This window comes from Vombatus ursinus, unplaced genomic scaffold (genome assembly GCF_900497805.2).
Source record: "Vombatus ursinus unplaced genomic scaffold, bare-nosed wombat genome assembly UNPS02015030.1, whole genome shotgun sequence".
Lineage (NCBI taxonomy): Eukaryota > Metazoa > Chordata > Mammalia > Diprotodontia > Vombatidae > Vombatus > Vombatus ursinus.
This window is the reverse complement of record NW_020954808.1, coordinates 2,586,344-2,596,259: the sequence shown is the minus strand read 5'-3', so window position 1 is coordinate 2,596,259 and position 9,916 is coordinate 2,586,344. Positions and strand designations below refer to the sequence as shown.

The following is a 9,916-nucleotide window of genomic DNA, read 5'->3' as shown; positions in this document are numbered from 1 at the left end:
CAAGGGGTTAAATTGGATGGAGGGAGGGGCAGCGAGGGCAGGGGTGGGCTGGGCTGGAAGAGAGGAGAAGAGAGGAGACGGCGCAGGCTAGCCGAGCTCCAGGGGGAACACACAACTTGCCTAGCTTGGAGTTCCGATTCCCAAAGGGGAGAGGGCAGAAGGCCCTGAGGTGGTGGTGGTTAGGGGGGGGAGGGGGAGGAGCCATGAGGCCCCGGAGCTAGGGCCAGGCCTGCCAGGCCTGTGAGAGGTGAGGCCCCCCCCCCACCCCAGCCTGGGCGGGGGCCATGGTGGTGGCAGCGGCCCCGTCATGTCGGCCGAGGTCCGGCTGCAGCGGCTCCGTCGGCTCCAGGAGCTGGTGGTCGATGGAGGGTGTGTGGGTCTGGAGCCCCTGCTCGACCTGCTGCTGTGTGTCTACCAAGAGCTCAGTGCCTCAGCCCTGGCCCAGGACAAGTATGTGCTGGACTTCCTGCAGTGGGGTGAGTGCTCTCCCCCAGGGAGGGAGGCAGGGGCCTCGAGCCACAGGGTCGTTCCCAAGTCTGGGGCCAGAAAGGGAGCATCCCCGAGAGGGAGGGAGCAGCTTGTGGGAGGAGGAAGATGGGGCCCCATGGAGGGATGGGGGACGCCCCTGAAGGAGGCTTCAGGGGACATGAAGAGGGCCCTGAAAAGGGGTCCAGATTGGGGGGAGCAGAATTGAGGGAGGATCAGAAAAGTATTAGGGGCCAAGTAGATCAGAAGAGGGGCACTGGAGAGGAAAAGGAGAGTCAGAAGAGCCCCAGCCCCAGCTCCTGGATGGAGGAGTGGGCAACAGAGGTCTCCACGCCGAATGAGTAAGTTAGGGGAGCTGGCAGATTGTTGAAAGAGGGAAGGGCAGCCTCCCTTTCTGGGCCCTCTGTCAGAGAAGGCCTGGACCACAGGACTCAGCCCTGGTGAGGGGTAGGGTAGGGTAGGGTAGGGTAGGTTAAGTCAAGGAGGAGAGACCTTGGGCTCTGACCTGAAGGTTCCAGCTCTCCTAGATCTCCCCCACCCCATAAGTGGCAGAAACTTCCCTCTAGCTACCTCCACTATGTTCCAATCACTAAGTGCTTAGAGATCCCAGGAGTCTGAGGGAAGGGTGGCAGCTGCCAGCCAGTGGCAGGTGGTCGGCGCCACAGCCTGACAGGTGCCTAGGGCCCCGGGGGAGGGAGGGAAGAGAGATTTGGGTGAGTCAGGGCCCTCTCTGGCCCCTAGGAGGTTCTGACTCACCAATACCAGAAGCACCCCAAGTCTGAGTGACCCTAGGTTTCAGCCTCCCATACCCCAAAGTCCCAGTGGGCTTGACTGAAGGCTAGGCCTGCATCAAAAGCCTATGTGTTAGAGGGGTTGATGTTGGGGTATTAGGATGGGGGAAGAGTGGAATTAATTTATCCTGGGGCTGCAGAATCCCCTGCTGGCCACAGCCCTAGAAGGCAGGGCTATGGATTAGTGGTCATCCTGTCTGTCCTGTCCCCCCACTTTGTTTTACAAAAGGGAGAACTGAGGGCTGGCTAGATCCCATGGTGAAGGGAGCAGGGGCAGTGGATATGGTAGGAGACCCCAGGGCCACCTCTGCCTTGCCTCATCATTCCTGTTTTATTCCAGTCTTCTCTCCTCCTGCCACCCCTTAGGGTTGGGAATGGGAAGGGAAGGAAGGATGGAAGAAAAGAAGGAAGAAAGAGAGGAAGGGAAGGAGGGGAAGGAAGGGAAGGAAGGCAACGGACAGACGAAGGTGGGGCCCTGAGAGCCCCCTCAGGTGTCTGTATCTCCCCCCCCCCAAGAGCTCCAAACCCCGGCCATCACTGGCATTAGACGCCGGTGCTGCTGAGCTCTGGGTTGGAGAACAAGCAGAACCCTGGGGGGGGACACTTAATCCTTTAATCCTGTTCCTTTTACTGGGTAAACAGCTTCCTCCCCCAGGTATGCGGGGTGCTGTGGAGCCCTCGCGGGAGCCCAGCCCACCGTCTGCCTTCCCCATTCCTGAGCCCTCCTCAGCTCCCTACTCAGTGGCCCCGAGGGCCTGCCCGTCGCCTGTCCGTGCTTTCCGTATGTCTGTTTGTGCCTCTGCCTGGCTTTTGGGGTCTCTTATCCCCCGTCTCTCGGTGCCTGGGTCTTTCCTTGCCTCTCAGATCTCTCCATCTCTGTCTCGGCGTGGGCTAAATAAACCTAGACTGTCTTCTCTTGAGGGGACAAAAGGGGAAACTGAGGCAAGGAGGCACGGTTCGTGGTTCTCTCCACCCCCCAGCCCCGCGAAGGGTGCTGCCTTTTGTGGACAGTGTGGGCACAGCCCGCCCTCGTGCGAGCTAGACCAGAACCAAGCCGGGGCTATGCCATAAAAGGGCCGGCAGCTCTGGCGGCCCCAGCGGCGGCGGCGGCGGCGGCGGCTCTTCTCCCCCTCCCCTCCCCTCCCCTCCCCTCCCCTCCGCCCCGCCCTTGCCGCCAGGCAGCTCGCCCCCTGCCCCCCCGCTGCTCACCCCCTCCACTTCCTACTCCCCCCACACCCCGCCCCCTCCCCAGCATGGGCGAGCCTCCCCCGTGCCGGGCCCCCCTCCGCTGACCCCCGAAGGCCAGGGGCAGAAGGGAAGGGGTGTCATGGCCCGGGTCTCGCCCACCTCCCCCCCATAGCGGAGCCCGTTGTTGCTAGACTGAAGGAGATCCAGCTGCGCAGGGACGACTTTGAGATTTTGAAGGTGATAGGACGCGGGGCGTTCAGCGAGGTGAGAGGGGCTCGGGCCGGGGGCGGGGCCGGGGGCGGGGCGGGGCCGGCCACCCTCATCCTCACGCCCTCCCCCGCCAGGTGGCCGTGGTGAAGCTGAGGCGCACCGGGCAGGTGTTTGCCATGAAGATCATGAATAAATGGGACATATTGAAAAGAGGAGAGGTGAGGGGGCGGGGCCCGGGAGGAGCCCGGAGGGTGGGGGCGCGTCCCAGAAGGGGCGGAGCTAGGGAGGGGTCCGGGAGGGGACAAGAGGGAGGAACCCAACCTGGGAAGAAGCAGGGGCGGAGCCAGGGAGGGAGGGGCATGGGGAGGAGCCTGGAGAGGGGCGGAGTCTGTGATGGGCACTGGGGTGGAGCTGGGGAGGGGACGCAGGGGAGGAGCCCAACCTGGAAAGAAGCAGGGGCGGAGCCGGGGAGGGGATGGGGGCGGGTGCAGGGCTCAATCAGGGGCTCACCTTCATCTGTCTCTCCCCGCCACCCCATCCCGACAGGTATCGTGTTTCCGGGAGGAGCGGGATGTGCTGGTGAATGGGGACCCCCGGTGGGTCACGCAGCTGCATTTTGCTTTCCAGGACGAGAACTACCTGGTGAGGAGGGGGCGGAGTTGATCCGGCTGCCTGGTTCTGGAAGGCCTTTGATGGCTGGGCCTTAGGGAGATGCAGGGACTTTGGGTCACAGATATAAGCTCGGAGGCAGAGGACACCGAGAGGGCACTGTGGGCTGCCTCAGTTTCTTCTTCTGCAAAACGAGGGGATTCATCACTTAGCAATCATTTACTAAGTAGCTCTCACCTACGCTAGGGCGAGTCACTGAAAGTCCCGTCCCTATCTCTACTGTGCCAGGCACGGGGGTTACAAAGACGAAAACGAACCCGTCCCAGCCTTCCGCAGTTTGCACGCTATTTTGTGTATACATATATGTGTATATGTGTGTGCAGACTATATGCACACAGTAAATGCAAAGTCATTTTGGAGGGAAGGGCACTAGGGAGGGGATCTGGAAAGGCTTCTTGGAGAAGAGGAGGGAGGAGGGAAAGCATTTCAGGAATGCGGAACTACCGTCTGTCCACTGAGGCCAGAGATGAGATGTCACGTGTGAGGGGCAGAAAGAAGGCTGGAGTGCCTTGTCTCTAGGGTGCTAGAGTCGACCCCAGAGCTAGGAGGGGCCGCTGAGCTTTCTTGAACCAGAGTGGTGTGGTCACACCTGGGCTTTAGCGATTATTCTATAGGATTTCCACAAAATAATCTCAAATAATAAGATCTCAGTGCCTCTGAAAAGGTTGCCAACTCAGTGGTATCTGTCTTCGGGATTTTCTGGCTTTACACTTGTCTGTCTCCCCCTTTTCCTCTCCTCCTTTCTCCCCTCCAGGGACTCCCTTGGTCCCTGGACCAAGTGGAGCAGTGGGGGGGAGAGCCTCTAAGTCAGTGACTCTCAAACCTCCCTCCCCCCTAGTACCTGGTGATGGAGTACTATGTGGGCGGGGACCTGCTGACCCTTCTGAGCAAGTTTGGGGAGCGGATCCCCGAAGAGATGGCACGCTTCTACCTGGCTGAGATGGTCCTGGCCATCGACTCCGTGCACCGGCTCGGCTACGTGCACCGGTCAGGCCCCGAGGGGGGTGCATCACCAAAGGGTCTGGGCGGGGAGAGAGGACTGGACTGGAAGGGGACAGTGAGGCAGGGGGAGGGGTGGGTGGGGAGTGGCTTCTCAGAGCTGTTACCCCCTCCTCCAGGGACATCAAGCCAGACAACATCCTTCTGGACCGCTGCGGCCACATTCGCTTGGCCGACTTCGGTTCCTGCCTCAAGCTTCGAGAGGACGGAACGGTGAGTGGGGGAGAAGGGAGCTGGAGACCCTGACACTCGGCCCCAGGTAGAGTAAGGCAGGGCCCAGAGGCTTCTTTGCTAGAGATGAGGTGGTCACGGATGGGTTAATAGTCTAGAGGCGTGGCCAAAACAAAGAAGAGTGCTATCTAGCGGAGAGGAGGTGAGGCCAGAGGGCAGAAATGGATAAAGGGGTGGGGCCGGGGAGGGGGCAGAGCACTGAAAGCCGAAGGTTGGGGGGCGGGGCCTGATCTGCCTTCTCACCCCAGGTGTGCTCGTCCGTAGCGGTGGGTACCCCAGACTACCTGTCTCCCGAGATCCTGCAGTCTGTGGGCGACGGAACGAGTTCCTACGGGCCCGAGTGTGACTGGTGGGCCTTGGGCGTGTTTGCCTATGAGATGTTCTTCGGCCAGACGCCTTTCTATGCTGAATCTATGGCCGAAACCTATGGCAAGATCGTCCACTACAAGGTGCCCCTGGGGAGCCCTGCGGGGAGAATCTTTGAGTCGGGCACTGGCACCCAGCCCTGCCACGGCGATCTGGGGCTAGCCCTTCCCTCGAGCACGCCCCTGACTCCTCCCCCTTCCCTAGGAGCACCTGTCTCTGCCCATGGCTGATGTCGGGGTCCCTCAGGAAGCCCGAGACCTGATCCAACAGCTTCTATGCCCACGGGAGGTCCGGCTAGGACGGTCTGGGGCCAGGGACTTCCGAGGTCATCCATTCTTCCAGGGACTCGACTGGGAGGGCATTCGGGACAGCTCTCCCCCCTTCGTTCCTGACTTTTCCGGAGCCACGGACACCTGCAACTTCGACCTGGTGGATGACGGGCTCACGGCCATGGTGAGCGGGGGTGGGGTACGTATCCCGCCCCCGCCTATCAGCCTCCCCCAGGGGCGCCGCTCGGGTCCCCAGCATGCCAAGTCCAGGAACCTGAGCTCATCTGGTCACCTCAGAGCCAACAGGATGCACGTTAGGCCGGGGTGGGGATAGGGGCAGAGCGTCAATGCTCTCCTACAGGGCAAGAAGGAAGATCTCCTCCTGTTTCCTGGTCAGTTCTGGAAGACTGAAGTTTCTGAGCAAGCATATAATCTGCATCAGTAGTGAAGTTAAGGGAGGTCCTAAAACGCCGCCCCCCCCCAATTTCCCAGTACATGCTCATTGCATGAATAATTCTAGATTATAGGGGTGTGGAACCTGCAGCCTCTAGACCATATGTGGCCCTCTAGGTCCTCAGGTGCTGAATCCAGGGGATTTCTTCTTGAAGTTTGTTTTGTGAAGTTTTAGAACCTCAGGCCTGGGACAGTACCTAAAAATTCTGTATCCAGCTCCCAGACAACCATAGATTGTGAGCCCAAAAGAACTGTACAGACTGGTCATTTTACACTGGCCTTGAGCTAGCTGTCATTCAAGGAGGCAGGAACGAGGGTGGGTCTGGGATCCAGGGCCGGGAAGCCTGGATTCCTCATCTCGGCTTTGTGGGCCTCCACTAGGCACCGGGCAGGTTCTCCCTAAGCCCGTCCCCTTCTCTTTCCTTCCAGGAGACACTGTCTGACCTGATAGAAAGCCCCCCACTGGGTATACACTTACCCTTTGTGGGCTATTCATTCTCCTATGCTGCTCTCAGGTGAGGAGGAGGGGGGGCCTTCTCTTCTCCCACCTTCTACTTGGGGCTTTTCCTGATCTGTCCTAGCTACTAGTGCCTCCACTCCCCCCCACCCCCCATACCTTGGCTCTTTTGTGTTTTTTATATACGTCTGTGGATAATATACGTGAATACACCCATACACAGGGTGTCTCAAAAGTGTTTAGTCATTTCTGTCATGTCGGACTCTACGTGACCCCATTTGGGTTTTTCTTGGCAAAGATACTGGAGTGGTTTGCCATTTCCTTCTCCAGCTCACTTTACAGATGAGGAAACTGAGGCAAACCAGTTGAAGTGATCTGCCCAAGGGTCACATAGCTAGTCTGAGGCCGGGATTCTGGTTCTGGTCCTTCTGACTCTGGGCCATCTAGCTGCCCAACTCCAAAGTCTTTTACTGCAGTTTGAAGTTATTCAAGTTAAAAACAAATCAGCTGAAAATGACATGAAGGGTTTTGGAACACCTTGTCTATGGATGGATTCACCAGGGGAAGAGCCTATCCTGGCTGTGTGACCCTGGGCTTCACACTTAACCTGTCAGTGTCCCAGGGCACGCTCTAAGCCTGTCAGCTGAAGAAGATGCTGACCTGCATTGGTAGAGTTCCCTAAAGCAGGAAAATCGAGGTTCAGTTGTTATCGCTATCAGTATGTGTGTATGCACATGTCTGTATCCCCAGAACCTAACACCTAGGTGGTTTATGAATGCTTGCTGAGAAAGGGAGTCCTGAGGGAAAGTGGGATTACTCCTCTTATTCTCTCCTCTCCAGAAAGGCCCTCTTTCTCAAAGAGGTTGGGGGAGGGCAGGGCAGCCTTGGAATGCATAAACGCTCTTCCCACAGTGAAAGTGAGGCCCAGGAGGTCAGCCACCCTGCCCCTATGGAGCTGGAGCCTGAGCCCACAATTCCTACCCCACCTGAGCTGGCCACCCCCGAAGAGCCTGTGAGTGATAGGGGTATGATTGGAGGGTCAGTCCAGGAAGGCTTCTGGAGGAGGGGGCTGGGAAAAGAGAAAGCAATCATAAGAAGGCCCTCTGGGCAGAGGGTGGGAGCCACTGCTCAGCTTAGTGGAAGGAGCACTTTGAAGTCATAAGACCTGGGTTCAAATTCTAGTTTCTAGTTATATGGACCTGGGTAAGTCCTTTACAGCTCTAAATTTTAAGGCCCGGCAGACTCAGGCTGAGGAGGCCACACCAAGCCTAGAGAAGGAGGAGGAAGAGGGGATCACCTTGCAAGAGCTCCAAGCTGCCCTGGAGGAAGAGATACTGAACCAGCAGAGCCTTCGAAGAGAGCTGGATGCCATCCGCTTAGCCAACCAGAACTTTGCCAGGTCAGTGAACCCCTGGCTGGAATCATATTTTTGCTGGGGGAGGGAGCTAAGTTATTCTGTCATGATATGAAGCCATGTCATGACCAAGACTTCTGTGACTTTGGGCAGGTCCCTTCCTGGCTCTGGGCCTTAGTTTCCCCTTTTTGTAAATTTAGGAAATCGGACTAGATGGTTTCTGGGGTCTGTCCCAGTTCTCCATCCTAGGTCAGGACACTGTAAAGATGCTAGGAACACAACCACTAGGGTCCTATGTCAAGAGCCAAGGCAGTCCTGATGGCCCACGTGGACCCTTTCTCCCAAATCTGGCCCCACAGTGAAGGGGGCTGGGACCCCAGGCGTGACCATTCCCTGACTTTGCCCCTAGCCAGCTCCAAGCCGCCGAGAGCCGGAATGGGGAGCTAGAGGTTCAGATCCAGCAGCTTCGAGAGCGGATGGAGGAATTGCAAGCATCAGGCAAGTCCAGCCCCGCCACCCCCCAGGGGTCCCACCCCCTGTGCTGGGCAGGGGTGGAGAGAGAACCGGAGGAACCCCGGGAACACAATGGGGATAGCAGGGGGCTGGAGGCTGCCAGCACACGAAGCAGACTGCCCAGGCCACGAGGCTGCCGTACTCTCTCTGTCCCGATCTCTCTCTCTCTTCTGCCTGCCCACTGCTCGTCTCCACTTCCTTTCTCTTCTCCTTCCAGCCAACTCGGGGCTCCCCCTTCCCCAGGCCACGGAGCTGCCTTCCCATGTAAGACTCCCCTGCCTGCTGTTGCCATGGGCCTGCTTCCGGGACCCCCTCCAGATCCCCTAGGGCCTCTTTCCATCTCACCTGCCCTCCGAATGCCCAATACATGTCGTGTGATCCCTCTAGGGGTGGCCCTGGGGAGGGACCTGGAGGGGCTCCGATCTGGTCACCTGTCCCTTCTTTCTCCAGCCAGATGGCCCCCCGGCCGTGGCTCTGTGCCAGTGCCCCCTGGTGGTGCCCTGCCACCTGCTGCCCTGTGCCCGGGTACGTCCCTCCGGCCGCTCACGCCCCCTGCCACGCTCGCCCTTGCTGCCTGGCCCCTCTGCTTCGCTCCTTCTCTGCCGGCTCTGACCACTGGGGAAGGGGCGGATGGAAGGGGACACCAATCAGGACGTACGACCGCCGAGGGGGCCAGTGAGGGGATGGGGATGGGGAAGGTTGCGGCTTGGGGCCGGGCAGGAGGAATGGTGTCGCGACCAATGGGCTCCTCTCAGACGGCCTGGAAGGACCAATCAGCGCCCCTGACCCTCGGCCCGGTCTTCCCGCAGGTCGGTAAGCCAGGCCTATCGGAGACGCGCCAGCTGCTCGTCGTCGCCGCTGCTCTGGCTTCTGCCACAGCGCTGGGCCGCCCTGGGCTGGGGGCCTGTGCTGACCCCGACCCCGGCCCTGGCCCTGGCCCCGGCCCCGGCCCCGGCTGGGGCTTCCCCTGGCCGGCTCGCCTCAGCCCCAGAACCGCCCCCGGCCCCTGAGCCCTAGATTTGTCCCCGATGAACCCAGGCGCCCCGGGAGGGGAAGCCGTGGTCCGAGCGCGCAGTCCGTCCTCGCCTGCCCTGGACGTAGCGCGTGGTCCCATCCCCGTGATCCGGACCCGTCCCCGGAGGCTCCCGCGGCGTCAGGAGAGGGAATCAAGGGGGGGGAGGAGGACCGCGCCGCCCACTGGGCTGCCCCCTCACAGACCAAAACTGGCCCTCCCTTCAGGGACCCCGCCCCCCACGCCTCCACGCACCACGCGCGCCCGGGGCCTCCTCCGCCTCCCTCACCACTCGCTGCCCGGCTTGATATTTATTGAAACCCACTCCCCAGCCCGCTGCACCAGCCGGACGCCGGGGTTCCCCCGAGTGGCGGTGGCTGAGCTGTCCCGTGCCCGACCCCTTCTCTATTTATGCACTGAGAGCCCGACCTTCCCCCCCCCCGCCCCCCGGTATTTATTGTCGCCCAATAAAAGCCTCTTGGTCTCCCTGGCGCAGGCCTGGTCCTTACACCCATCCGCCATCCCACGCGCAGTCCGAGTGGGAGGTGTGGGGCCTAGGGCGGGCGGGGTCTAGGTCTCAGCCGGGAAGGGGGACGGGGAGCCCGCAGCGGTCCAGCCTGCGGTTACGGCTCCCCCGGAGGCGGGGGGGGGGGGGGCGGAGAGCATTTGGAGACTGGATTGGGCTCCCGGAGAGCAAAGGGTTAAGGGCGGGAGTTGCTCCGCGCAGGCGCCACTGCGCTCCCAAAGTTACGGAAAACTTTCTTCCCTCAAGTTTTTCCTGGGTCGGGAGAAGGGAAGGGAGCGAAGGGGGCGGGGCTAGCGACCAGGGCACATAAGGGAGAGGGCGGGGCTGGGGCCCCAGGAAAGAAACTGACCAGACCCAGAGCCCCGCCCCGCCCGCCTCGATGGAGGGGGCGG

At 60.4% G+C, this 9,916-nt stretch overlaps 2 protein-coding genes across 8 annotated transcripts in view; both read left to right on the top strand.

The window, feature by feature from the left end:
• Nucleotides 1–278: 278 nt before the first annotated feature.
• Nucleotides 279–9,489, top strand: LOC114031056 (myotonin-protein kinase-like). Of its 7 annotated transcripts, none has more exons than XM_027846070.1 (15): nucleotides 279–476; nucleotides 2,638–2,729; nucleotides 2,810–2,893; nucleotides 3,222–3,317; nucleotides 4,183–4,331; nucleotides 4,463–4,556; nucleotides 4,823–5,023; nucleotides 5,145–5,408; nucleotides 6,092–6,177; nucleotides 7,032–7,131; nucleotides 7,361–7,518; nucleotides 7,883–7,971; nucleotides 8,204–8,250; nucleotides 8,441–8,511; nucleotides 8,796–9,489. In XM_027846070.1, the coding sequence occupies exons 1-15, from the start codon at nucleotides 308–310 to the stop codon at nucleotides 9,001–9,003; spliced, it is 1,908 nt and encodes a 635-aa protein (XP_027701871.1). In that variant the 5' UTR covers nucleotides 279–307; the 3' UTR covers nucleotides 9,004–9,489. The 7 variants fall into 7 exon arrangements, with proteins under 7 accessions (XP_027701871.1, XP_027701874.1, XP_027701872.1 ...); XM_027846073.1 differs by having other exon boundaries at nucleotides 281–476; nucleotides 3,303–3,317; nucleotides 7,352–7,518; XM_027846071.1 differs by having other exon boundaries at nucleotides 282–476; nucleotides 5,145–5,393; nucleotides 7,352–7,518.
• The window catches only part of LOC114030956 (homeobox protein SIX5-like), a 5,325-nt gene continuing 4,423 nt past the window's right edge, over nucleotides 9,015–9,916 (top strand). Inside the window, exons 1-2 of the mRNA XM_027845917.1 lie at nucleotides 9,015–9,448; nucleotides 9,495–9,744. Coding sequence (XP_027701718.1) covers nucleotides 9,015–9,448; nucleotides 9,495–9,744 — 684 coding nt within the window. The remainder of the gene's footprint in view (nucleotides 9,449–9,494; nucleotides 9,745–9,916) is intronic.

Excerpts from the sequence above, each read along its gene's own strand:
- LOC114031056 (XM_027846068.1), top strand. The coding sequence starts at position 308 with ATGTCGGCCGAGGTCCGGCTGCAGCGGCTCCGTCGGCTCCAGGAGCTG. Across the intron at positions 4,557-4,822 it reads AGCTTCGAGAGGACGGAACG|GTGTGCTCGTCCGTAGCGGT; the intron begins GTGAGTGGGGGA and ends TTCTCACCCCAG. Across the intron at positions 7,972-8,203 it reads GGAGGAATTGCAAGCATCAG|CCAACTCGGGGCTCCCCCTT; the intron begins GCAAGTCCAGCC and ends TTCTCCTTCCAG.